The following is a 25,558-nucleotide window of genomic DNA, read 5'->3' as shown; positions in this document are numbered from 1 at the left end:
GTGTGATCTCCCCATCTTTTTCAATCACCAATGTCAGGCTGGAATCAAACTCAACTCTTAATGTACAAAGGGAGTCTGAGGAAATCAGTGGCAGGTCTCCATCATCTTGGCAATGACCCCCATCAACGCGCCATTCTCCAAGGCCGCGGCAACCCGCTCCTTATCGGCAAGCTGCTTGTTGACTTCATCTCCGGTGCTGTGTGTACCTTCCTTGATACGTACGTCCATTCTGAATCGAGACGGGAGCGACTGTTCCAGGCGAACGCGAACTCCAAGACCGATTACGGTTGCCAGACTGCAGTGGGTGATTGTGGGGGTGATGAGTACCGTGACGGTTTGCAACGGCGAATCAGGGACATCTGGGAGGGTTGGCTTGATCTCAATATCTGGAAGAGATACTACAGCTAATTCACCAAGCGAGATGGGGTGTTCCGGGTCGGAAATCGATGAGATAAGGTCTGATCAGTTAGTGAAACGAGCTAACCTTGGATCTCCGAGTTGGCTCTGGGGAGGAAGCTCCCGAGATATCAGAGACAGGGATCATACCGTAGATTTCTTGTTCGTCAATGGGCTCCTCCAACAGATTGTCATCCTCTGAATCCGATGACAGAGCACTCTCATAGTCTACCGGAGCGAGGGGCAGAGCCGATGTGAAGATGCCACCATACTCAGTCTTGCGAGTGGCGGCGGGTCGAAGCCGCGTGGGGAGATCAGCGGCATTGAGGATCGTGGGGTTCGAATTTTGAATTTCCGCCATGGTGAACGGGAGATGTCCAGAGGTAGAGCGTAGAGTGTTGCAAAAGTGTAAGGGTGGGGAGAGGGGCAAAACTTGCCGACGCGATAACGTTTTTTTTTATTTTATCTCGTATGTTCACGTGCTACTACCCTGTACGGAAGCCCTCGGTAGTTAAGGTTGAAATCAATGACAAAACAAGTGAAAGGAAATGAAAAAGAAAAGGATTACAGAATTTGTCTATACTAACCAGTATTGAGTTTCACCTACTGTGTATTGTAACATGGAGGGAATACAGGTGACTAGTGAGACATAGTTAGAAGTTTAACATAGAACGGATGTAGATCACGATTACCAATTATTCTTGAACTATCCCGGGCACTTCGTAGATACAAGATAGCCCCCGACCTTTCTCCTTCCTTTTAGACATCTTGCCGCCTTTTGATCTCGAAGTAAAATTGAGCACGCCCCCCAACATTCTGACCTGAGTCACCTGACAGATCATTATGCTGATCAAGCATGGATCACCTGACTCTCACATGACCAATTTGATCCACTCCCTATGATCGACAGGGCCTGGCAGAGCCTGGCTTAACAACAGCTCGTCCGAAGTTTACCCCAAATTTCCAAATTTGGCCGGCTGTTCTCAAATGCCAAATGCTCGATGCCTAGAGGGCTTCACTACTGTGTAAAGAGAAAATATGTAAAATAAAATACAAGAAACTTGGTTTTCCTACAATTACAAGTCCTTCTAAACGCTCTTTTATTCTGGACCTCGGGACCTATTCAAAGGTGATTGTCTTTGTTTCACTTTCTGTGGCACCATTTCATTATGCTGGTAGATTATACCGTTTTATACGGACCCTGATTAGTACTTCAAGGTCCTTCACGAGGTCTTACAATGCGTGTCTGGACTCTGAATCTGGAGTAGAATGGTCTAGGTACTGCTGGTCTGCTAAAGTAAAAGTATCATCGGTTAAGCGGAGACATTTTCATCCTCGGCCATCCACAGCTTAGGTAGATATTAATTATGGCGTAGGGCTTAGTTATATTCTTCTGACTGTTTGTCCGCTCTCCGCCTCCGTACCAACCTTGTGTGAGATCGTTAGTTATCATGTCAGCCAGATCTTCGAGAAACGAAAGTGGGGCCCGTCCCCATCTATCCTCCGTTTCAGGCCCGTCATCAGTCTTTCCCCGAGAACCCGATGACCTCAAACACCTCGATTACAGGCACCCAAGGTGATTCTGCACCAGAAAAAATTTAAATGGCAGGAACAGACCTGGCCCACTCGCATCCCCTGATGTCGAGCGCAATGAAGAGAGAAGCCACCGGACCCAGACGAGACCCTCGGTGAGGTGATGGCTCGCTGTTGGCCGCGTAACAAAGGAATGGATTCCAGCCAGTTGTTCTTTTCATGAATGGAGTTCCCGAGTCCGATGTACCGGCAGATATGGTTGAGTGGCTGGATGAGGATTGGAAATGCTGTAAGTCCAGCCTTTGAAACATCCAGAACTCTTATTCGGAGTAGCCAGTAGTTATATCTTTCTTTCTCTTACTTATAGCTTGCGTTGGGGTGGTTGGAACACTTCGGAGTCTAGCTTGGCTAGCCAGTCTGGATGAACTCGTTGAAGCTATTGACAGCCCTGCGTACACCATCGTGGATGACATCGAATCATGCTTGATGGCACAGGCCACATGTGGCCAGTTGAACGTCACCTTGAGGAGGGCAAGATCCCATCTCGAATGGTTGATAGCAGGATGTCAGGTCCTGTCTGACTCAGGTCCCGCTGATCAATCTCTGAGTAATCAGTGACCTGTCACGTGATAGATCTGAGCTTAAGCCCGGACTGAAATTTACTCAGACTTGACTCTGAGCGGCGGAGCGCCCTCAACTAAACCTCATTAAAGCGGCAGCCAAGATAGGAAAGCCCCACCCGGCACAGGATGATAACTTATGTACGTACTGGGTACAGCTACGAAGTAGCTTATGTACGGAGTATACAATGTAATAACTACACAGTACTCCGTAGTTATTGTACATTTCTAAGAGTAAATAGAGACGAGATACTGGGATGATTCCCTTCTGTTTCCTTCTTTCCCTCTTTTCCCCTTAATCTCTGTCGAGTTAACACTCTGAATATCTCCCCACCCCCATCTACATAATATAAAATCCAGGACAATCCGGATCGCCCCTCCACTCTGGAAAATCCACAGCGGCGGGCGCTATTGGATCCTCTTCCCAGCACTTGGCACCCGCATTACCACCCCTCAGCTTCTGATCTTCCCTCACACAGCTCTCTCTCACTCTCACTTCTCTCTCTACCTTTTCCACCCCCACTCTTCTTGTACCGGCTAAAACAAACTCAAGTTTCAACACATACTGGAGGCCGATTCGCCCCCTATGTCTCCACTCCTGAACCTGAGTCGTTTTCCCTAGTGCTCGCTTCTTCCACTTATTCCTCCCTCCAATTGAAATATAATGCGCCAGATCTGAATGCAGAATAGTTTGCAAACTCATATTTGGAAATGCATATACGCGAAATCTTCATTTCTTGAATTGTAAGCAGCTCCTGCTCTTCTCTCCCCTCCCCTGGTCGCATTAGCACTTTGTCTTTGAGGTTGCGCTCGGTGTTCCATGTGATCTCATTTGATCTGGACTATATATGTGTGGGAACAACGCTGATCCGCTCTGGACTTCATAGCAGCCGATTTTCTATTGGTCGCATACGTTCGAACCACAAGGACACCTCAATTCTTTTCCTGTGTCCAGCTTCACCTGATATATGTGCTGTATCTGGTCCGTCCAGAGTGCAAGTATTTCACCGACCCTCAACAGCTTCGCAGATCATTCTTTTCCTGGACGTCTTCGCGGAGCCTCGGCAAGTCGATCATAGCCCTGGACGATCTCGAGTCTGCCCCCATACGAGAACTCTTTGCAATCAAGACCGTTGTCCGTTCCGATCGATTTGCCTTTCATCGCGATCACAAAGGTATAGCAAGGGTGTGCATTCGCGATCGATATAGCCTCATCATACCTCCGGGGCATTTTATCTAGCCGCGGTAAAACTCCCGTCTTGCTGAGCGAGGTTCCACATCAGTTTCTTCTCGCATATCGACGCAATATCTCATTCCCCGAGGCAGGTCCTTGCGGATATAACGCCTGCTACAGCCATTTCTGGCACCGAAAAACTAGCTCGGATTCTATCTCCGCGCCTTCACCAAGTTTGACCGTCGGTATCAAACCGACCACAACAGTATGCAAGGTTATTCATTTGCGCCCCCAGCCGGGCCGCCGAGGGAAGGCCAGAAGAGTATGTCCCACAGACACCACCTATTTCGTACAGACATGCGTTGATAACTAATGACCTGGCGGTATAGACTATGTATTTGTTGACGAGCATAATCGGCACAAGAGATTAAAGGGTATGACAAGAGTACTAGTAATGAGTCACAACTGATACTAATAAGCCTTCCGGTTAGTGATGCGAGCCTGTAATGGTTGCCGGAAAAGAAAAATCAAGTGTGATGCAGCCACGACGAATACGTGGCCTTGTTCTGCATGCACTCGTCTGAAACTAGTCTGTGTTCCTCCGACCATTGGACAAGACGGAGAGTTCCTTTCCGATGGCCAAGGTGAATCCAACCTGGAGACAGGAGCACCCTCCAGCGCCACGACGGAGGGCTCCCATACATTTTCAGTGGGGGCTCCAGTCTACAGAGACAACAATCAACCCACCATGAATGCCATACCCTCGTATGATCAAATGAGCATGTATTCCCAATTCGTCCCTCCTCCTCAGGGCCAGCCCAGTATTTACAACGATATTCGGTCGCCACAAATGGCAATGTCACACCAAGCTTATCAGCAGCCTCAAATGTTCTCTGGACCGCAAACTCCAACTATGGGATCATCAGATCGAAACTTGTACGCCGATAACGACCAGTCAACTGCAGAGAACCTCAGTGATGTACTTGGGGAGCTAAAGATTGACGAGAGCGGAATCGGTATGGCATAATCGTTCTTCCATGTGATTCACGGCGATAAACTAACGTTTCTCCATTCTGTAGCCCCATACATCAGAAGGCAACGGACAGATCGAATTGAGCCCGATGCCCCCGTTCAAGACGAGGTGGAAGAGCAGCTGCCCCCTCTCAGTACCGGATCGGGCGCGACGATCCGAATCCCTCCTGAACTCATGCCTGCAGAAGACGACGTAATGGCTTATTTCAAGATCTACTTTGATGAAATACATCCCTACGTTCCCGTCGTATGTCGTGCCCATTTATACTACCAATGGCAACATGATCGCCGTTCGATATCTCCTCTTCTTCTCGAGGCCCTTTTCGCCTGTGCAGGCCGTTTATCTGATGAACCCGCAGAGGGGGCTCAATGGCTTGCTTTGGCCAATAGTGAGTGCATGACTGCAGTTTCGTCCAATTACATCCACAAGCTAACCTTTTCCAGGACACGAGTCTAGTTTCATGGATGTACCACGTCTGAGTACTATTCAAGCGCTACTGCTGCTGTTGAAAGCTAGGGAGTCTTTGCCGAAGAAAGGGTATTATTATCGGTCCTGGCAGACTGTCAAGACCATTGTCTCGATGGCGAAGGATTTGGACATCCATGAACACCACAGCAATCACGTTGAAGGGAAACCGTGTGGTCTCGGTCCAATCGAATGTTTGGTGCACACCAGAGTGTGGCAGGCTCTCTTGGTTGTTGAGGTGATGATTGGTGCGCCTCAAGGTAAGTCCATGTTCTATCGTTCAGCGAACCAGATTCTGATCAAAGTAGGCCGCTCGGACTATGGGGTTGACCCTCAGACGGTGGACATGCGTCCGACGTTGGATATCCGGGGCCTCGATAACTATGAGACCGACCGCTCGAGACAATACGCCTATTTCGTCCGCAACGCACATCACATTCGCATCATCACAGATATTTATCATAAAGTCAAAAAGCAAAAGGATTGGGGCGCAGATGCTCGATTTGTACAGAATAATCCGCTCTTCTCGGATTGGCTCCGCAACCTCCCCTCGGACCTACAGGTCAATTACCCTGCCGACGGCTCTCCACCATGGCTTCCATCTCATTTTGTGGGCAACATGCATTCCCATTGCCACCTCGCTATAATCTTATTACATCGCCCTCAACTCCTCGCTTCCCAATCATTTGCTGCAGGTGGTGAATGGAAGATCCACATGTCACTATGTTACTCTTCAGCTAAAAGCCTATGCCGGTTACAAGAAGCCATCTTGCAAAGGTTCGGATTATCTGGCCTGCTGTACATGCAAAGAGGTATCAACTTTGCTATATATTGCATTCTGACTTGTACGATGCTGCACCTGGTAAGTACTCAACAAGCCCTGGGAGTATCAAGGTTCTCTGACACTGGCAGGTTGCCATTACCTCTCCGGATCCCGAATTCAACTCAGATGCGCGTGAATTCTTTACTCGCCATATGAGAATCCTCGAGACATGCTCAACCGCTTGGCCCATGCCTGAAATTCAAGCCCAGATCGATTCATTGAGACTGGCTTTTTCCGCTGACATGCGCCGTCCCTTCGAATTGAAGCCCAGCTTCCCATATGGGAGCCCCTCGGAACCATACCAGCCCAGTCCACCTATGGATGCACACTACCATCCTCACTTAAATCAAGTCCAATCTAGAGTGGGTTTCCATCCGCTTCCAATAACTCCTCCGATCTCGACTGGTGCTGAAGACTCCAAGTCCGACACCTCTTCTCAGGTACAATCCCTCGGAATGGTTCCCCATCAACCTCCGACAACCCACCCTCTCGATGCCCCGTTAGTCGATGAAAACAACTGGGACCCTACTCGCATCATCACGTATGTACACGACTCACTCCCCTCAATTACACGCTCACTGGACCCTCCTACTGATACATTGCCCTAGTCAATGGGACATGGCCTTCTCCGTCAATCCCTCCACCGTCAGCACAAGTTCCCCGCCGATGCCTATGAATAACTCGATACCGGGTGTACAAATCATGAATTCCCAATATCCGATCCAGTACGAAACACCTAACAAAGTTCCCTCCGCCGCATCTACCCAGTCTCTTTCCCCGCCGCAATTTCAAGCACCCCCAGTTGTGTTCTCAGCACGAGACTGGCAGCAAAGCGTTGCTAGTGTGTATGATCCACAGGGGCTGAAACGACGATGGAATTACTCCGTTGATCTTGACTCCGACAGCATGTCCAAGCGTCAACGAGGGTGAGGCACACATATACCCGGATCGTCCATCACCTCGTTTCTCTCCCTTGCGTTGGCCCGATTCCAACCTAACACCAAGCTTGTCCTGCTGGTGATTATCTAAGTATCTCAGGCAGTCAGTAACATTGAATTATACCATTTTACTTTTCCCTCTATCCATGCTTGTGTGAGTCTATCTTTGTCTACATACGAGCGCCAGGCTGGTCGAGTCGAGGAACCGCTTTGCCGGGCGAAATTTCCAATCATTGAGGAACCTGGGGTGGATGGGCTGAGTATCATGATATCACACCGTCTACTAGCCCGGTACACACCATGATCTTGCTTTCCATTGTGAGATCTGGATTAAGCAAATCTGGAGGGAAAATGACAGCTGTGGGCAATTGTCATTCCCCAAAACTATGGGATCGCCGGCTATACGACTACGTTGCAGACCAGTGGGATATTTCATTCTGGTTTCTCCAATATGGACGATATCAACAAGCCGATGAACATGCTAGCCAACTGTCCATCGTAGGAACAAGTGAGATGCGTTGTGTACTGGCATATGAAAACTTATGTCCAACAGCGTTATGACTCTGCCTCTCGCGCGCTTAGAAGTCACTCGGTTTGTATAGGGGTTCCATAAGATGCTTCTCATCTAGATCTGAGAGAGATGGTGGGTAACGTATTGGACCAAGGACCATGCCCTACTTGTTTCTGGCGTATGGTGAATAATGTGAGCCAAGGAACTAGAACTAAGGGATCAGAATACGGGGACAAGGGTACAAGATATCTCTGGGTCATGTACCTCGCGTTAACTCGATGTTACATGGATTGAGCTGTTCCATGTAGTTGTTGCTAGTGGGACTCGAAGTTCATGCAAGTCAACCACGTTGAATCACACCTATTCTTTCTTCACGGGTCCGAATGATCCTGGCCTTGTCCCCTGGAAGTGGCTTCAACTCATCGCTGGGATCAACCTTGACATTGGAGGTTCCCTTTGTGTGCTCTGGGTTCTTGTTTTCCTCCGACAGTTTGCGGAGTCTGGCTTCTTCGAAGGCTGTGATATCTTCAGAAGTAACAGCAATGGCTGTTGGTTTCCGACGAAGCATTTTGCTAGTTGAAAGTGGAAAATCAAGAAAGTTCGGAGATCATAAGAAAGTTGCTGGTTAAGGGCGGACACTCACGTGACTATAATTCTTCAATCTTTCCGCGTCGAACGGCGAGATCGAGTTTCCTACGAAAACGTCTTCCAGGACATCCACCTGGATCATTCGGCATTCACAAGATGTTCCGACCACAATTGAGACAGATCTCTTTGCGCTGCGAACGGGCAAAACTGGGTCTTTCCACACCTGCTCGCCACTTCTCCTGCGCCCGTCCAGTGGCCGCAGAAGAACAGAATCAGCCATCCGGTACGTACATTTGAGGCATTGGGTGGATATCACCTCCCCCAGAGTAAAAGCCTTTTTTCTCAGTCCTAGGGGACATTCAAGGTCTCAATTCTAACATATCCCCGTTAGACCAAAACAAATCCAATACTCGTCCTTCGACCACATCCTCCCCCCGACCTCGCAATGGCCCTCCAGCTCGCACCCATCAACCCCGGTCTCGTCCTCCGCGGGTGATTGATGCACGCTCTTTTGCGGCGGCACGAGCTAGCGGTGGAGAGCAACCTAAGATAATTCGCAGCCCAAGATTGCGCAACGTACGCAGTGGCAACCAACCCCAGAATCGCAAGCCCAAACCGTCCGCCAAAGCGGGCAAGGGTAAACGAAATGCCCGTTCGAGGAATGCCAGATCTCTCGAGAATGATGATGGCGAAGATGCCCAGGCGGCTGCCATCGATCAGATTCAGCAAGAACAAATCATCAAGTCCCGGCCGACCCCCGTTCGCTATGAGCCCCAGGAGATCACCTACTCTCATCTGAAAGAGACTTGGCCTTCAATTCCTACGGACGTCAACTCTCGCTCGGCTGCCGTTTATGAGAAGCTTTCCAGCCTGGGCGGTCGCATCGCGAATGGCTATTTACCGCCTTACGAGCTTGGACGGCGTCTGTGGAAGGGCCAGAGCGTTCTGTTTAATAGCGAGAAAGAGAAGGCTGAGGCTTTGGAAGAGACCAAGCGACTGGCTCAGCTTCGTGCGGACCGAATTTCACAACGCAAGGGCGATCTTGTGGAGCCTCGCAATGTCGAATTCAACTCCATCGATGCAGAGAGCACCAAATCTCTGATGGAAACATTTGTTCAGGGAAAGTATCCCACGTCCGTTGGTAATGGGCATGCTGTATTGGATGAGGTGACGAAGAACCTCAGGAACAATGGGACCTTCCAAACAACCGGGAAGACCTCCCAGTTCATGGCCAAGCTTGAATCCCTTGTCTCTCCTGGCCGCACCTCCAAGAGTGCCTAGTGACATGTAATTAGGACTAGGAGCTGCTTTGTATTATATCTATCTCGTTGGTTTTTCTATATCTTCCCAGTACGAAAAAGACTTGTTGCCATACAGCCTAGGACTCGACCATATTTTTGATACGTACATACATGTGGCTGGCATGGTGGACATGTTCATACGAAAGCATCACAACAGCTCTTCTTTCCACAGCCTTGTATCAACCTGGCGGTGGACATGGATGTAGTAAGCTTGCATGTGATAGCAAGTTGTATATTACAAGATGCCCAAGTATCATGAGAATGACTCAAAAATACATGGCATTTCCCATATAGAGACCTTCCCGATTATGCCTAAATACTCCTAAATTTACAGATCTTATATTACAACCCATTGCTTTCAGGTAGGAATGTGCCCGGGACTGCCTGTTGAACATTTCATGCCTGTTCTAGGGTCTTCCTGACCCCTTCAAATGCATCCTTGACATCCTTTTGGCCTTGGTCTGTGGCCTTCTCCATCTGATCATGGGCTTTGCGCACGTCATCAGGCCGAGCTAGCTTCTTCTTTTGCAGATCCTGAAGACGTTTGTGCATAGCACCTCTGCTATCACGTACTGCACTGGCAGCTCTTTCATATGCTTGCTTGGCGGCTTGGATGTTTTTGTCCCGAGATTCTTTTGTGGGTGGTGGGATAGGAATGTTGAGCTGGAGTGCGTTGTGGGGATCAGGCTGGGGGGTCAAGGAGAGGTTGGAGGAGACAATTGCCGACGTGAGCGGTTTTATATGCTGTTCAGAATGTATTAGACATGTTGATATGGGACAGGAGGCAACAACGAGAGGGGAAAAGCAAAGAAAAGTAGAACGGCAGAGTAATCGCGTACGATGAACTTACATCCTCTTCGGCCGCCAAAAGCGTTACCATGCGTCCTCCCTTGGGAACAACCTGGGCCAAATCCCCCAGTTTGACTGAATCTTTACTGTCTTTGCTCAGCTGGACCCTCAAACTTTCTAGAAGGGTGGTGTTGAACCGCCCTCCGGCGCGAAGTTTGGACAGATCATCTTTTAGCCGCGCAACAGCTGTGGAGATGCCATTGTGTAACTGGGAAAGATCAAACGGATCTTCAAAAGAAACAGCAGCGTTTTCCTCTTGATCGGAAGTGGAAGCGGAAGCTCTCTTGGCCTTGTCCTTTTTCTTGTATAGGGCTGGCGAATTGGCGAAATTACGCCGGTTCAGGTGACCGGCGCGCTGAGACTGGGACAGAAGGCTTAGAGATGAAGGCTTCCGAGGACAGGCAACTGCAAGTCGAGAGGAGGAGCGAATCAATTGGGTGACAATGCGATGCATGGTGGAAAGTGATGGATGTAGGGACATACATTGGAGTGTACGGGTAAGGGACATGAAACTCCGAAGGTACCGCACCCGTTCTCCGCAACACTAGCTAAAATTTCGAACATTTTCTGTGTACTAGTTACAGAGTATTGAAAAAAAAAGAAAAATTACATGTATCACGACTCGTAATTCCACTTCAGCTACATGTATTCCAGGGCTACACAATCAAGAGGAGGTCATCACAATGTCATTAAATTGCAGATGGCGAACTTCGTCTACAAAAACAAAACAAATCATACTTTTCAAGAAAAGAAAACTGCGCCCAAGTTGCCCGGCTTCATAAGCAAAGCGTGACAGCGACCAACTGTGCCCAAGGTCTAGATGGCGCAGATTTCCTGAGAAGCAGAGTCCCGGGAAAAGGGAGGGTCGTTGGCCGTAAGTCTATGTTCATGTCTTCCCATGTATGCATTTACCGTGTGGCCATGGCCTTAGTGATCAGGCGCTTGAGAGCAAGCTCCTTCTTCTTGAGGTCCTCGGGAGTAGAGTCCTCGATCTCGAGCTGAGCCATGGCGTCGCTGAGAGCGGACTCAATGCGCTCCTTGTTGCCACGCTTGAGCTTCATGGACATACCAGGGTCGGAGACGATCTCCTCAACGCGGGAGATGTAAGACTCGAGCTGCTGGCGAGACTCGAAGCGCTTGGTGAAAGCCTCGTCGCTGCTCTTGAACTTGGCGGCATCTATAGTTTACCAATCAGTATGAAAGTCACAAGGAAAAAACAATAAGCGATTAGCAAGGGAGACGTACCGTCGACCATCTGGTCAATCTCGTGGCTGGAGAGCTTGCCGACAGCGTTGGAGATGGTGATGTTGGCAGTGCGGCCAGAGGACTTCTCGGTGGCGGTGACCTTCAAGATACCGTTGACATCGACCTCGAAGACACACTCGAGAGCAGCCTCACCAGCGCGCATGGGAGGAAGGGGAGCGAGAGTGAACTCGCCGAGGGAGGTGTTATCAGCACAGTTGGTACGCTCACCCTGGTAGACAGGGAACTGGACAGTGCTCTGGTTGTCGACAACAGTGGTGAAGGTGCGCTTCTTAATAGTAGGGACGGTCTGGCCACGAGGGACGACAGGGGCGAAAATGTTGCCCTCCATGGCGACACCAAGGGAGAGAGGGACGACATCCAGAAGGAGCAGGTCAGCGGTCTCGGCCGAGGTGGCCTTACCGGAGAGGATACCGGCCTGAACGGCAGCACCGTAGGCAACAGCCTCATCAGGGTTGATGCTCTATAGCAGAAATTTATCAGTGATCGGGTCCAACTAGAAAAAATCGAGTGCAGTTCTCTTACCTTCTCAAGCTTCTTGCCGTCGAAGAAGTCGCTCAGGAGCTTCTGAATGCGAGGAATACGGGTGGAGCCACCGACAAGGACAATCTCGTCAACCTTGTTCTTGGGGATTCCAGAGTCCTTGAGAACCTGCTGGACGGGGTCCAGAGTGCCAGAGAAGGCCTTGGCGTTAAGGTCCTCGAAACGGGCACGAGTGATAGAGGAGTTGAGGTCCTCACCGTCAAAGAGAGAGTCGATCTCGACGGTGGTCTGGGTAGCGTTGGACAGGGTACGCTTAGCACGCTCGCAAGCAGTGCGAAGACGACGGAGAGCACGAGCATCACCGGAGAGGTCCTTGCCAGTCTTGCGCTGGAACTCCTTCTTGAAGTGATCGAGGAGGTTGGTATCGAAATCCTGACCACCAAGGTGAGTGTCACCAGCGGTGGCCTTGACAGTGAAGACACCACCCTGGATGTTCAGCAGGGACACATCGAAGGTACCACCACCGAGATCGTAGATGAGAACGTTGCGCTCCTTCTCAGACTTGCCAGCGCCGAGACCGTAGGCGATAGCGGCAGCGGTGGGCTCGTTGATGATACGGAGAACGTTCAAGCCAGCGATGGCACCGGCATCCTTGGTGGCCTGACGCTGGTTGTCGTTGAAGTAAGCAGGCACGGTGATAACGGCCTTCTCAACCTTCTTACCGAGCTTGATCTCAGCAACCTCTTTCATCTGTCCAAATCGATCAGTAAGCCATCCCATGAATCTTGGTATCAGTTACTCGTACCTTCATGAGGACCATGGAGGAGATCTCCTGGGGAGTGAAGGTCTTGGTCTCGTTGAGGTACTCGACCTGAACGACAGGGTTGCCACCCTGGTCGATGACCTTAAAGGGCCAGGACTCAACATCCTTCTTGACAATGGGGTCATCGAAACGGCGACCGATGAGACGCCTGTTAAATCCTAGTCAGAATCTAGTTTTGGGTGATAATTGTGGAGAATGCGCATATATCGATATGGGAAACAGCGCAGAAATTTCGAAAAAAAAAACTCACTTGATATCGAAGACGGTGTTGGCCGGGTTCATGGCGGCCTGGTTCTTGGCGGCATCACCAATCAGACGCTCCTTGTCGGTGAAAGAGACGAAAGAGGGGGTGGTGTAGGAACCCTGATCGTTGGCAACTGATCAATAGTCAGTATTTCGACATAACAGTCGGGTTGTTTTGCAAATTTTTGCTTGCTAGGGAAGAAGCATACTGATTTCGACATTGGTGCCCTCGTAGTTGGCAACGCAAGAGTAGGTAGTACCTAAAAATTGAAAACTCCCAATTAGCAGCTGTGCGATCACAATTAGAAGACGAAAAACATACCAAGATCGATGCCGACGGCACCGTCGAAGACCTCAGAATCAGCCATTATGAAATTGTAGATGGGATTTTGAGGGAGGGAGAGGAAGAGGGATGGTGGGGGAAAGAGGAAATTTTTTCTATCAAGCCGAGTGCATATTTTAATCGGTGCCACAAAAAAATTCCAGAAAATTTTTCGGAAGCGGTGAGTCACGTGGATCCGGTTATTTTCCGGGGTCTATCACGTACTCGAAGCATCATTTTATTTTCTTACATATATCAATGAAAAACAAAGAAATCTATTACTCGCTCACAGAGAAATTGAAACTGCTCAACGCCTAACATCTCAACAATCAATATCCATAGGATCGTCATGTGATGATAAGTCCTCCAAGTCTGATGAAACAGTGGGAGGGTTGACAGGGTTGGCAGGGTTGGCAGGGTTGAGATGGACAATAGACTTGTTGCTCTCGGCTCTAGCTCGTGCTCTTGATTCAAGAATTGCCTTTCGAACGTGATCTTTCTCTTTGGGAATCGTAAGGGAAGTCGGTTCGGTATAGAGAACAAGTTCTTTGCCCGAGGGTTTTGAGTCCGATAGAACCGACTGGGGAACGGAGAGCACTTTCGCGGCGAAGGGTAAAAAGATCAATTCATCGGCAGCATCAGCTTCCATTAATTCTTGTTCCAAATTGTGAATGTATGTTGTATGTTTGGTATCATCCAACAACATGGTATCACTTGGCTCTAGGGAATAATCGATATTCTGTTGGTTATGTTGAGGCTGGAAGGGCTGGGTATACCCCTTGGATTCCCGAGTGGAGATTGGCATATTATCTACACGAGACAATAGAAAAAACTTGTTAACTTGACTCGCAACACCTTGGAACATTCTTTATTCAAACCTTCGGATTACCTACCTAGGCGCAAGTACCCAAATCTCTTCGTTAACGGTTGCGCGCCATCGGGGTCAGCTTGGGCCCGGCGCTTCTTCCCGTGACCTTGGAACTCTTCATTGCGCGCCATCCACCCTCCTCAGTGCTTTGTGTGTGTGGGTGTGTTTGTGGTCGTAGAGCGAATTGATTTCCTCAGATCTTTTTAGGTCGTGCAAGGAACCGGGGTCACGTTCATTCCTGATAGGTGCTCGATGCGGGTTTTTGGGGTGGTAAGGAACGGGGAACTGGCTTTGACTCATATCTTTCGCAGAAATCAACCCAGAACCTTCTCTCATCGCTTTGTTCACTCCCTGTCACCCAACCCTCCCACATTCGACAGGATGCCTTCTACAGGTTCGGAATGGACCGCTCAACGTGTCCGAGAAACCTTCCTGGATTATTTTAAACAAAATGGCCATACTTTTGGTGGGTTGAGCCCCGCGATTATCTTTCTCTTTTTTTCCCTTACCCCTCCATCCCACCGCGCCATGAACTGACCCGAGGCGCTTTTGAATATAGTGCCTTCTTCTCCCGTTGCACCTCTGTCGGACCCAACTCTGCTATTTACCAATGCGGGAATGAACCAGTTCAAGTCCATCTTCCTGGGCACCGTTGACTCATCCTCGGACTTTGGAAAGCTGAAGCGTGCAACGAACTCACAGAAGGTATCAAGTCTCTCTCTCTCGGAGATATGCGAAAGTTCTCTGTGCTGATTCTGTTACTTAGTGTCTCCGTGCCGGTGGGAAGCACAATGTGGGTGTGCCTTGATCGACCCTAGAGGGAGCTTGAAAAGGCTTTGATTTACTGACTGGCCTGGCATAGGATCTGGATGATGTTGGCAAGGATAGCTATCACCATGTGAGTGTTGAGAAACCGGCATTTAGCACGAAACGAAAGTGCTGACAAGAACTCTAGACCTTCTTTGAAATGCTCGGCAACTGGAGTTTCGGCGACTACTTCAAAAAAGAAGCTATTACATATTCATGGACCCTGTTGACAGATGTCTATGGTCTAGACCCCGATCGCCTCTACGTTACTTATTTCGAGGGCAACGTAGCCGGTGGATTGGAACCGGATCTGGAAGCCAAAGAACTATGGAAATCTGTGGGCGTTCCCGAATCTCACATTCTGCCTGGAAACATGAAAGACAACTTCTGGGAAATGGGTGATCAAGGTCCATGTGGACCTTGCAGTGAAATCCACTACGATCGGATCGGCGGGCGCAACGCTGCTCATCTTGTGAACGAAGATGACCCCAATGTCCTGGAAATCTGGAACAACGTCTTCATCCAATACAACCGCGAGCCGGATAGCTCCCTTCGGGCCCTCCCCAACAAGCACGTGGACACCGGATTGGGCTTCGAACGACTGGTATCGATTCTCCAGGACAAATCTTCGAACTACGACACCGATGTCTTTACTCCTATCTTCCAAGCCATTCAGGATGCCACTGGAGCCCGAGAGTATCGGGGCCACTTTGGTGCCGACGATGCCGATGGAATTGACACAGCTTACCGTGTCGTTGCAGACCACGTGCGGACTTTGATGTTTGCTATTTCGGATGGTGTCGTTCCTAACAACGAAGGCCGTGGCTATGTCATTCGCCGTGTTCTGCGCCGTGGTGCTCGATATGCTCGAAAGTACTTCCAAGTCGACATTGGAAACTTTTTCGCAAAGCTAGTGCCAACTGTTGTGGGTCAATTGGGAGAGATGTTCCCTGAATTGAAACGAAAGCAGCAAGATGTCATCGAAATTCTGGATGAAGAAGAGCTGTCATTTGCTAAGACCTTGGACAGAGGTGAGCGGCAATTTGAGCAATACGCCCAACAGGCCAAGGTTAAGGGTGTTGACACGCTCCATGGTGCCGACGTTTGGAGACTGTACGATACTTTCGGCTTCCCTGTTGATTTGACCCGAATCATGGCTGAGGAACGTGGCCTTCGTATCGACGATGTCGAGTTCGAAGAAGCTCGCTTGAAGGCAAAGGAAGCTAGCAAGGGTCAGAAAAAGGCTGCTGAAGTCACCGTTAAGCTCGATGTTCATGATCTGGGAAAGCTGGAGAAGATGAACGACGTACCAAAGACGGACGATTCCGCCAAATTTGGCCGAGGCAACATCACTTCTCGCGTCAAGGCCATCTACCATGGGAAGGTTTTCCATAAATCCACCGACGACGTTCCCGAGGGGGCACAGCTTGGCGTCATTCTTGACTGCACAAACTTCTACGCCGAACAGGGTGGTCAGGAAAACGATACAGGCAAAATCATCATTGACGGACAAGCAGAGCTTGAAGTCGGCGATGTCCAGTCCTACGCGGGGTATGTCCTTCACACCGGCTTCATGAAATACGGTTCATTTTCCGTCGGCGATTCCGTCATTTGCGAGTATGATGAGCTCCGACGCTGGCCCATTCGGAATAATCATACCGGAACCCATATCCTGAACTTCGCATTGAAGGAAATCCTTGGCGACGGGGTCGATCAGAAGGGTTCTCTCGTGGCGGCCGAAAAGCTACGATTCGACTTCTCTCATAAGAGCGCCATTTCCGACGCCGAACTTGAGAAGATTGAAGCAAAGGCGACTGATTATATCCGACAGAACTGTACTGTTTATTCTCAGGAGGTTCCGCTCGCCACCGCTCAACAAATATCTGGCGTCAGAGCGGTATTCGGCGAGACTTACCCCGATCCTGTTCGGGTCGTCTCCGTCGGTGTTGAGTTGGAGGAGATCTTGCAGAATGTCAAGGATCCCCGGTGGCAAGAAGTGAGCATTGAGTTCTGTGGTGGAACCCATGTCCAAAAGACAGGCGATATCAAGGATTTGATCATTCTAGAAGAGAGTGGCATTGCCAAGGGCATTCGCCGCATCATTGCCGTCACCGGAGAGGATGCACACGAAGTGCAGAGAGTTGCCCGGGAATTCGGACAGCGTCTTGATCGTCTGAATGCACTGCCACTTGGCGCTGAGAAGGAACGAGAGGCCAAGCAAGTCCAGGTGGACCTCAACCAGCTTTCGATCTCTGCCGTCCAGAAGGCCAAATTCCGTGAACTGTTTGCCAAGATCAACAAGCAGGTCATCGATGGCCAAAAAGCGCAACAAAAGCTAGAATCTAAGAAAGCTGTCGATTCTATCACCTCTTATTTCGAGGCTCCCGAAAACCAGGACAAGTCGTGGCTCGTGGTCCAGCTTCCGATATCTGCCAATGCGAAGGCTGTCAGCGAATCCCTTAACCATGTCAAGTCAAAGATGCAGGACAAGAGTGTCTATCTTTTGGCCGCCGACTCTGAGCAAGGTCGTGTTTCGCACGGTTGTTATATCTCTCAGGTAAGTAGCGGGACACATCAGTCTTATTCCCTTTCTGTTGAACTTGGAGAGGGGCAACAGAGAAGTTTCTATGGTTCTATATACTGATTGCAATATAGTCACTGAGTGACCAAGGTGCTTCGGCAAGCGATTGGGCGGCCGTCGTCTCTGGTGCCGTGGGCGGAAAGGCTGGAGGGAAGGGGCCTACTTCCATTGGCAATGGCACCAATGCTGACAAGGTTGAGGAGGCTATCTCGCTGGCTGCAGACTATCTGAACAAGTTCAAGCTCTAGAGTCGAGAGCTCTGGACCTAGGCAGGGAAGGGGACCTTTCGACTCTTTTGGTGTTCTGTTTAATATATTTTCTGTTGGTGCCGAAAGAAGTTTACATCTGCTCCTACCATATTAACGTATCGAAAAGTCCTCGATATCACTCCGATCTCAAATTGACGTCTTTTCCATATGGATCAAGAAAAATCAGTTCCCTCTTCACGGTACTCAATTCGTAGGCGATCATTCCAACATCACCTCATTCAGTTGTGATTTTACATTTCTCCACACTGCACAATCGTCACATCTTGATTGGGCTTGTCTTTGGTGGTACGGGTATGTTCAAGCATATGAATGATATCCATCCCATCAATCACCTGGCCAAAGACCACATGCTTGTTGTTTAGGAAGGGAGTCGCTGTAGTGGTTATGAAAAATTGGCAGCCATTGGTATTCGGGCCCGAATTCTAATGCTTTCAGCTAAGGATTCGACAGACAGGGGAAATGTTTGGACTTACAGCCATACTTAGAAGACCGGCACGGTCATGTGTGAGCGTAAAGTTCTCGTCGGCAAACTTGGAGGTGCCGTAGATGGTACATGACCCAGTCCCGTCGCCATTGATAAAATCTCCGCCCTGGATCATGAAGTCTTTAATCTGCAGCATATCAGTTCCGTGTCAATATCTGCAGTAAAGTCGCCACGTACCACTCGATGGAATTTGCTTCCCTTGTAACCCTGGGGCTGACCCTTTGGGTTCTTGCTCTCGCCGGTGCAGAATTGGCGGAAATTCTCCGCTGTCCGCGGAGTCACGTCGGCGAACAGTTCCATTTTCACTCGACCTAGTGACTCGCCTATATATATTGTACTTAGCTGCAGGGCTCTAACGGCGACAGGTCAAATGCTTTTTTTAATCTTCCGCAGGTGATATCAAGAGATTTGAACTGACATGCAAAGATAACCTTACTTACCTCCGAGGGCTATATCAAAAAATACAACTGGATTGGGACCAGACATTGCGAGAGTTATGGGAGGTTTTGATTGTGATGAAGAAAGAGGGAGATTTGCATTGGATATCGGTGTCAACCCCTCTCTCTATAAGTGAAGTGGTTTTCGGACGTTGCGGAAAGAAGTTGATAGCGGCCAGTTGGAAGATATGTCAGTGTTGGCTCCGACTCGACTGTGTACTGTGTACATGGAATCATATTATACATATACATCAATTCACTCTTTGAATTCTTAAATATAAGCAGAGGAACTCGATGCTCTGGTAGTTTTTATACTGATAGGGGGTTGTTTACAGAATACAGCATCAAATTGTGTTAGATTATAGATATGTGCAATAAATTCCATGTTACCACTCTGTAACATGGAAAGATAGATTGAACCAGTATGTGAATTGTCTATACACCCCACTCTTGTCGTATGGTGTTTCAAAGTGACCTGAAAACCCCCTCTCGATACCTGCGTAGGTTATATACAGCCCAGTCAATCAGAAGCAAGATTTCAGGTTAGCAAGTACCAAAGTCCCGTGATTCCCAGCCTCAGGTGTCAGTTCTGTGATCCGCATGCATCCATAATTCAACCAGGAGCCTGGCCCTCCCTGCTTTGATCCACTTCCCTCTGTCTCTCTTTGCCTTGCTTGAGTCTGCTTCTACTCTCACTATCGATAATGAGATGAAATCCACCCCTGGCACTCACCTTCTCCTTGAAGTTCTGTGCGTTCTGCTGACAGCCAGTCTTGCGGCCCATCACCTTCAATCTGCATATATTCCAGTCTATCGCCGTATGGGTTACTTACCCTTTGGTCGTCTTGCACCCTCCTTCCCATATACTTTGTCTTGATCTGCCGGCAGTCTAGCGTAAAGGATTACCTACAGGGTCGCCCTGTACCCACAACCCAAGGCATGAAGGATCGAACCCGGAAATCGAAGCCCCAACAATAATACTGTGGTCATCTCCAGAGCGTGACTAGTGAGGCTATTCCCTTGGCCGTCACTCAGAATGTCTCCAACACCGACATCAGCCTCTGGTAGTGCTGCCACCACCAGCCCTAGCAGTGGCGGAGATACTTCAGGTTCGAGTAATGCAACAAGCTCGCCTTTGTTGTTTTTTGTCGCTCTCGGATTTGGTGTTGTGTTCACAAACCTATGGTATGTTGTTTCCACTCCCTGTCATGGCCCACATGTCAGTCTTGCCATGTGTCGAGTATGGTATCTGATGGTTTTCGCAGGATCATTGTTGGGGTCAAATACTGCTTTCGATATAACCAACGAAACCGCCAGCTCCGCAGCGAAGAAGTAGGAGAACCAATAGACCTGACCACTATGCCGCGGCCCAATCGCAGGAGGAGGGAGAAAAGGCTCATGACGATGGATGAAGTCAACGGGCGGTTTCCGCTTGTCAAGTATAAGGTGTGGAGATCGTCTCGCGCCAATCAGGGTCTTTCGATAGAAGGAGGTATCATATCTCCGAATAGCCGACCACAGAGCCTGAAGGACGCAAGTGATATCGTGACGACAGCGATTGACACAGCTGCAGTGCCATCGTCTACAGAGGGACATGAACAAGTGGATTCCAACGACACATCCCGAATTCTCCCCCGAAAGCTACATATCGACCCTCCTGCGCAGTCCGAGGAGAAAGTACTTGGAGTGACCGGAGTGGCTTCCACCCAGGAAAGCACTAGTGCGGAACGACAGGAAGCAAAGTGGCAGCGTTCGTTGGTTAATGCAAACATTGGCATCGATCTTGAAGGGGACCATGGTGATGGCGGTTACATCCGCAATGCTGTTCCTGCTGATCTTCTCCCCAGCCCTGGCGATTCTTGCGCGATTTGTCTAGATCTCATTGAGGACGATGATGACATTCGGGGACTTGATTGTGGCCATGCTTTCCATGCATCATGTGTGGACCCTTGGCTGACAAGCCGAAGGGCATGTTGCCCTCTGTGCAAGGCCGACTACTATGTTCCCAAACCTCGCGCACAGGCTGAAGCACGCTCTGTCACAGAACGCCAAGGTCATCTCACTGTTCTGGCTCACCCGGACACAATTCCAAGACCTCCTAGAGTTGCTTGGAACGGAGGTCGGGTCAGTGGACTGCGAGTGCAGTTGGGTCTGCCTGTTCCAATGGTCCAGTCGACACCTCCAGAAGAGAGCGAGATTTCTCCAGTTCGGGAACGACATCTACAAGGTGGACATGATCGACATTGGGGCTTCCGCCATTCCTCAGTTTCCTCAGGTCGATCGACCTGGTCGCGGTTGATTCCAATGCGGCTCCGCCAGCTTTCCACACGTCGTTATCTGTCGAGAGAATCTGGCCGACCGACTACGGATGGGGCTACATCCTTGGACCCTCTGCCTTTAGACCAACGCACAGCTCGTCAGGTCGAAGCTGGTATTACATGATCGACTTTGACCGTCATCATCCTCACCCAATTACGAAGCGACTTGATTTGCAACTTTTATGCCGGAGCCAACATCTGGAATGTTGGCTGGAGTTTTCTTTCCTTGTCTATGACTTCATATGTGTAATTTATCAAGTTCTGGTTGGGACTGGGGCGCACATGGGTTATCCCACAATGCTGTTTTCTCTTTTTTCTCTTATCGTATTCGTATCATAGTCAACTTCATTTCCCCATGCCCGGGCTGTTGGCTTGTTCAATAGGTCAAGAGACTTATTGAATATACATTGATCTTCCTGGCGCGCAGCACTTGAGCACATGTACATTTTGATGATACATATCATACAATACAATTCTCAACATCGCCTGTAAACCTTCCAAGAAATCAAGTCTGACAAGATGGCAGTTTGCCCAGTCATATTGGCATTCTGGCCCTATAAGCACGATCGAAATATAGACGGGACCAGTCCTGAACAGAAAAAGGCGAAATTGGCTTGTGAATTAAAGAACCTGAAGCGCCCAACCCTAGTAAACAAGGATTACAAACCATGAACATCCACACAACATCTCACGTCCTCAGATCTGAGACTTCGGAGCACCTACACCAGCGCTGATGACACTGGGTAGCTCCTGTGAGCCCATGCTGAACAGCATCCCGATTGCACTACCAACCATGACGATGGCGAGTAGACTGACTCCCGCAACAAGGAAGAAAGGTGAGCTGATATCTCTCTTCTGGCAAGCTGACCCACCCCACTGCACTGTCTGGGTAGTGCCATCACTATTTTGAACAATGGTTTGGTGGCATTTGCAGGCATAGCAATTACCCGTGGTTGCTTCCACGCCTGAGCCATATCTTAGATAGCAAGAACCATGCCCAGAGCAGTTATTGGTAGCCTCGGCACAAGATGAGTTTGAAGCATGGCAAACAGGCGCCAGGGTCGACTGCAGAGAAGAATCTTGCGTAGACCTTCTTCCGGGGATATTACGCGGGGTGAGTGAGGCTGCTGACCGCCTCACGCGTGGGTTGCTGAGGCCTGCTGATTCGACATTTGATGGCAGGACCAGAACAGTCACTTCTCGCTTGCTAGTGGACGATGCCTGAGCTAGGTGAAGAAGCAAGGTCTCCAAGGCAGTGGCTTCCAGGGGAGAATCACTAGGGGCATTCTGCAGCAGTTGACATGGGATCAGAGACAGTATACTATTTGGGCAGAGGGCACTTGTTACCTTGAATGATAATTTCATGACTGACTCTCTTTGATCCTTGGCCGTCCAAGATTCCACCGAATCAATCAACGGGAGGAAGTCATCGACGGGCAAGTCAGGCCCATCAGCAAACATCGGGTCCCCAAATAGGCATTCCTTGGAGGTCTGGTATTGTTTCAGAATTAGTGAAAGATCTGGGCATTATTGGACTCGACTTCGCTACCTGGGATATTGTGGATGTAGCCATGCTGGCATCGTTAGAGTATGTACAGTATTTTCCATCGTCTCCTCTTGTAGTAGGAGCGCTTTCGACGAATGATCTCAACAGATCAGAACCCTGGAATGCTGCGGGAATTTGAGGGACACGCAGGTGGACTTGTTGAGCCCTCTGCATAGCTAGTGCTGAAGGGACATTAGCTGAGGCTGGTCATGTACAAGTATGCTTCCTCTTACCACTTTGTTCGTCGACCCCTTCTAGAACCAAGATGCTTCTTTCGGGAGCAAGCTCTTGAATTGCCCCACCAAAGAGAATGAAGTCATCCGGAGCGAAGGAATTCAACTGATCCACAGTGTCTGCATCCACCGTTCCAAGAACTGATGCTACAGACGACTTCATGCGAAGCTCTAGGACAAGCCTAGCTTCATCCTCTGTTATCGTTTGTCCTTGCGAGCCAACAGTTATGGAACTTGCAATTCTGGGAGGAAAAGTGAAGATCGTAGCATCTAGTGCAATTGCTTGCAATGCACCTGTTAATCCCAGGGCAAAGAAGGCCGACACCCAGCGCATGTTGTTGAATGGAATATGGTGGGGACCAAGGGTATGAAGCAGGACTATTGTGAAAGATATAGCAATGACAACATCAATATCACCGTCTGAGTACTGGATAATTATTGGGTCGGTTGCGCAATGGGAGGAGTTAGAATAGCCACCGACTGCGGACGACTTCCAAGGTGTCCGATAAGATATCACGTGGCTATCTACACTCCGTACAGGGCCGTACTGGACCGTAAGAGTTCGTCCCTTGCAAAAGGCGGTGAATTTAGCCACCCACCGCCTGCTGCCTCCAGTGACGCTGACTCAGCTTTTGGTGGGCGCGGGGGGGGGACAAAGCAATCCGACTAGGTTTAGCGCACCAAAATCTGGCAGAATTTTGGGATCATGTGATAATGTCTGAGGGTACAGAGATAACTTGATAAGGCAGGCCCGTGTCCTGTAGGTAGTTCACCGCGGGCACTTGCAACAGAAATCCTCGTGCATGCCACCAAGGATTCTATCTATTCATCGATCCTAGACTGAGATGATACTCTAGTGAGCCTCTCGTAGGGATTGGCTTTTCCCAATGCTCCGGCTCAGGTATTTGCTTCGAAGTCCTCACGCGCGCCCCTCCCTCTTCTGGCGGACATCTGCTCAGTCCACCCTTCCGAGTCAACAAAATGTACAGCATGTAAGGTTTAGGCGGCCTTGGGTCAGGTAAGTCGTCTGGGTCGAAGACAGCTGGGGGTCTCTGGAAACACACTGATACAGTCTTCCGCAGGTCGTTCATCTCAAAATGTCTTCTGTATGGCGCTGCATTCCACCTCTGGAGCACCTTCGTGCTGGTACGATTCGATGATGATACCGACGATGTCGACGATAACGACTTGTCCACTCCGACCGCTAGTCTGGAACAGGTAGCTGCGTGTCAAACCTCGGGGCAAAGCGGCGAAGCCCCTGCGGATGATTTAGCCAAGGAGGACGCGTTATTCATACCGCTTGCCTGGTCTCGGTTGCAAAAAGGCGAGCTATACACCACATCAGATCCGGAATGGCAAGAATTTGTGAAGCTATCCAACGATAAAAAGAAGCTCCAGCAGCTTAGGGGTGAGGTCTTACTTCTATCTCCATCAGGAATCATTGGCTTACCGATCTAGATGAACTCGCCAACATTGTCCTAAATAGCGCAGGGGCTCAAATCTCGCATGTACTTGGGGCTCCTCTCTCCATCACAGGGTTCTGGCTTGTCCATCAATTTCCAAATCGCGCCCCTCCTGGGTATGTGCGGTCTGGGTAAGTACTCCGAGGCTTTGAAGGCTTGTTTCCATACTAATTGCATGCAGGGTGGAGATTACGAATGATGGTATATCGTGGGTTACAAAGCCAATGGACCCCGAAATAGGTGACCGGTTACAGACCTTCATGAAACCAGTCCATGTGGCTCTGGCGATTAGAGATGCGTACCTAGTGTTATTCTTGAGGCAACTGGACCGGTTCAGGAAACCAGCAGGAAAGACACTGGATGCCTCTGATTTCATCAATATTCAATCCTCCATGTCGGAAAACAGGCGAGGGAGTTGGGTTGGCCAGCAGGATCAGTCTCAGCTACAACAGCCCCTGAACGACGGGCTCGATGAAAATATGCCGCTTCATACGGAAAAATCCAACTATCATCCATCTCCTCTCATTTCTCTTTTACAGCGGCTCCCGCTGCCAGATCTTGGTCCCGGGTCGGATTTGCATTTGGCGTCGGAGGCATTCAAATTACGATTGAACCTTGAACGGGCCCGAGCTCCAAGGTCTGCTCGTCGCGGTGTTTTCTTCATCGCTGGACCCGTTGGAATGAAGGGCACGAACGGATTTTGTCGATTCGAGGTGCGCGGCGAATATGATCCAGCTAAGCCGGGATGGCGAGGGGTTGATATAACCCTCAAGGATATCAACATGAAAAAACAGAGAGCAGTGGGAATTTGATGACGTATCCTTTTGTTCTGGGGAGAGCATTAGAACATACTACACTTTTCCAGATTATCTGAACGTTTATTGAACCTGGCGGCTCTCCGGTTCGCAGTCCCGGCATTGTGTTGTTAGCATGTATATACATATCCTCCGGGACATGGACCTGAATTGATCTAGTTCCATGCGAGCAAATATTCAAACTTGCTATTTGGTTTGGGCTGGTGCTTCAGCCTGGGATGGCCATGATTGACTTAGAACAAAACACTTCCATGCCTCGTGTGTTATGATGCTTAGCTGGTATACTGCTACGTCGTACATGTACCGGGCTGGGCTAGCTTGGCTCCCGAAAATGTATTTCCAGGGGAGTACTATCGATATGTATATATGTAC

The 25,558-nt window shown here is 49.5% G+C and overlaps 13 protein-coding genes across 13 annotated transcripts; 6 read left to right on the top strand and 7 right to left on the bottom strand.

Annotated features, from left to right (window-relative positions):
* Nucleotides 1–84: 84 nt before the first annotated feature.
* On the bottom strand, nt 85–757 carry N7515_003978 (iron-sulfur cluster assembly protein CIA2; the record flags this gene model as incomplete). The annotated part of the gene is made up of 2 exons (XM_056664722.1): nt 85–458; nt 547–757. The coding sequence occupies 2 exons, from the start codon at nt 755–757 to the stop codon at nt 85–87; spliced, it is 585 nt and encodes a 194-aa protein (XP_056523779.1).
* A 1,391-nt stretch (nt 758–2,148) lies between these two features.
* Nucleotides 2,149–2,547, top strand: N7515_003977 (uncharacterized protein; the record flags this gene model as incomplete). The annotated part of the gene is made up of 2 exons (XM_056664721.1): nt 2,149–2,218; nt 2,297–2,547. The coding sequence occupies 2 exons, from the start codon at nt 2,149–2,151 to the stop codon at nt 2,545–2,547; spliced, it is 321 nt and encodes a 106-aa protein (XP_056523778.1).
* A 1,443-nt stretch (nt 2,548–3,990) lies between these two features.
* On the top strand, nt 3,991–6,974 carry N7515_003976 (Zn(II)2Cys6 transcription factor; the record flags this gene model as incomplete). The annotated part of the gene is made up of 8 exons (XM_056664720.1): nt 3,991–4,045; nt 4,113–4,157; nt 4,203–4,739; nt 4,803–5,144; nt 5,200–5,481; nt 5,530–6,066; nt 6,171–6,585; nt 6,653–6,974. 8 exons carry the CDS (start codon nt 3,991–3,993, stop codon nt 6,972–6,974), a joined length of 2,535 nt encoding a protein of 844 aa, XP_056523777.1.
* Nucleotides 6,975–7,833: 859 nt separating this feature from the next.
* On the bottom strand, nt 7,834–8,061 carry N7515_003975 (CDC26 family anaphase-promoting complex subunit; the record flags this gene model as incomplete). The annotated part of the gene is made up of 1 exon (XM_056664719.1): nt 7,834–8,061. The coding sequence occupies one exon, from the start codon at nt 8,059–8,061 to the stop codon at nt 7,834–7,836; it is 228 nt and encodes a 75-aa protein (XP_056523776.1).
* Nucleotides 8,062–8,237: 176 nt separating this feature from the next.
* N7515_003974 (uncharacterized protein) lies at nt 8,238–9,362 on the top strand (the record flags this gene model as incomplete). Its single annotated transcript, XM_056664718.1, has 2 exons — nt 8,238–8,364; nt 8,473–9,362. 2 exons carry the CDS (start codon nt 8,238–8,240, stop codon nt 9,360–9,362), a joined length of 1,017 nt encoding a protein of 338 aa, XP_056523775.1.
* A 416-nt stretch (nt 9,363–9,778) lies between these two features.
* Nucleotides 9,779–10,685, bottom strand: N7515_003973 (ribosome-recycling factor; the record flags this gene model as incomplete). The annotated part of the gene is made up of 2 exons (XM_056664717.1): nt 9,779–10,126; nt 10,233–10,685. The coding sequence occupies 2 exons, from the start codon at nt 10,683–10,685 to the stop codon at nt 9,779–9,781; spliced, it is 801 nt and encodes a 266-aa protein (XP_056523774.1).
* Nucleotides 10,686–11,139: 454 nt separating this feature from the next.
* On the bottom strand, nt 11,140–13,411 carry hscA (putative Hsp70 chaperone (HscA); the record flags this gene model as incomplete). The annotated part of the gene is made up of 7 exons (XM_056664716.1): nt 11,140–11,408; nt 11,477–11,957; nt 12,020–12,727; nt 12,783–12,948; nt 13,051–13,177; nt 13,253–13,303; nt 13,366–13,411. 7 exons carry the CDS (start codon nt 13,409–13,411, stop codon nt 11,140–11,142), a joined length of 1,848 nt encoding a protein of 615 aa, XP_056523773.1.
* A 276-nt stretch (nt 13,412–13,687) lies between these two features.
* Nucleotides 13,688–14,364, bottom strand: N7515_003971 (uncharacterized protein; the record flags this gene model as incomplete). Its single annotated transcript, XM_056664715.1, has 2 exons — nt 13,688–14,175; nt 14,259–14,364. The coding sequence occupies 2 exons, from the start codon at nt 14,362–14,364 to the stop codon at nt 13,688–13,690; spliced, it is 594 nt and encodes a 197-aa protein (XP_056523772.1).
* A 121-nt stretch (nt 14,365–14,485) lies between these two features.
* Nucleotides 14,486–17,869, top strand: N7515_003970 (alanine--tRNA ligase; the record flags this gene model as incomplete). The annotated part of the gene is made up of 6 exons (XM_056664714.1): nt 14,486–14,699; nt 14,793–14,938; nt 15,000–15,026; nt 15,096–15,131; nt 15,189–17,597; nt 17,696–17,869. The coding sequence occupies 6 exons, from the start codon at nt 14,486–14,488 to the stop codon at nt 17,867–17,869; spliced, it is 3,006 nt and encodes a 1,001-aa protein (XP_056523771.1).
* A 251-nt stretch (nt 17,870–18,120) lies between these two features.
* cyp3 (putative peptidyl-prolyl cis-trans isomerase) lies at nt 18,121–18,860 on the bottom strand (the record flags this gene model as incomplete). Its single annotated transcript, XM_056664713.1, has 4 exons — nt 18,121–18,312; nt 18,364–18,501; nt 18,552–18,697; nt 18,815–18,860. The coding sequence occupies 4 exons, from the start codon at nt 18,858–18,860 to the stop codon at nt 18,121–18,123; spliced, it is 522 nt and encodes a 173-aa protein (XP_056523770.1).
* A 987-nt stretch (nt 18,861–19,847) lies between these two features.
* Nucleotides 19,848–21,253, top strand: N7515_003968 (E3 ubiquitin-protein ligase RNF103; the record flags this gene model as incomplete). The annotated part of the gene is made up of 2 exons (XM_056664712.1): nt 19,848–19,996; nt 20,077–21,253. The coding sequence occupies 2 exons, from the start codon at nt 19,848–19,850 to the stop codon at nt 21,251–21,253; spliced, it is 1,326 nt and encodes a 441-aa protein (XP_056523769.1).
* Nucleotides 21,254–21,825: 572 nt separating this feature from the next.
* N7515_003967 (DUF3844 domain-containing protein) lies at nt 21,826–23,242 on the bottom strand (the record flags this gene model as incomplete). Its single annotated transcript, XM_056664711.1, has 4 exons — nt 21,826–22,416; nt 22,477–22,620; nt 22,679–22,857; nt 22,909–23,242. The coding sequence occupies 4 exons, from the start codon at nt 23,240–23,242 to the stop codon at nt 21,826–21,828; spliced, it is 1,248 nt and encodes a 415-aa protein (XP_056523768.1).
* Nucleotides 23,243–23,795: 553 nt separating this feature from the next.
* N7515_003966 (uncharacterized protein) lies at nt 23,796–25,183 on the top strand (the record flags this gene model as incomplete). Its single annotated transcript, XM_056664710.1, has 4 exons — nt 23,796–23,926; nt 23,991–24,316; nt 24,367–24,502; nt 24,553–25,183. The coding sequence occupies 4 exons, from the start codon at nt 23,796–23,798 to the stop codon at nt 25,181–25,183; spliced, it is 1,224 nt and encodes a 407-aa protein (XP_056523767.1).
* Between the last annotated feature and the right edge of the window lie 375 nt (nt 25,184–25,558).

Source organism: Penicillium bovifimosum (genome assembly GCF_028826915.1).
Source record: "Penicillium bovifimosum strain IBT 22155 chromosome Unknown utg000003l_segment0_segment0, whole genome shotgun sequence".
Classification (NCBI taxonomy): Eukaryota; Fungi; Ascomycota; class Eurotiomycetes; order Eurotiales; family Aspergillaceae; genus Penicillium; species Penicillium bovifimosum.
This window is presented reverse-complemented; position numbering and strand designations above follow the sequence as displayed.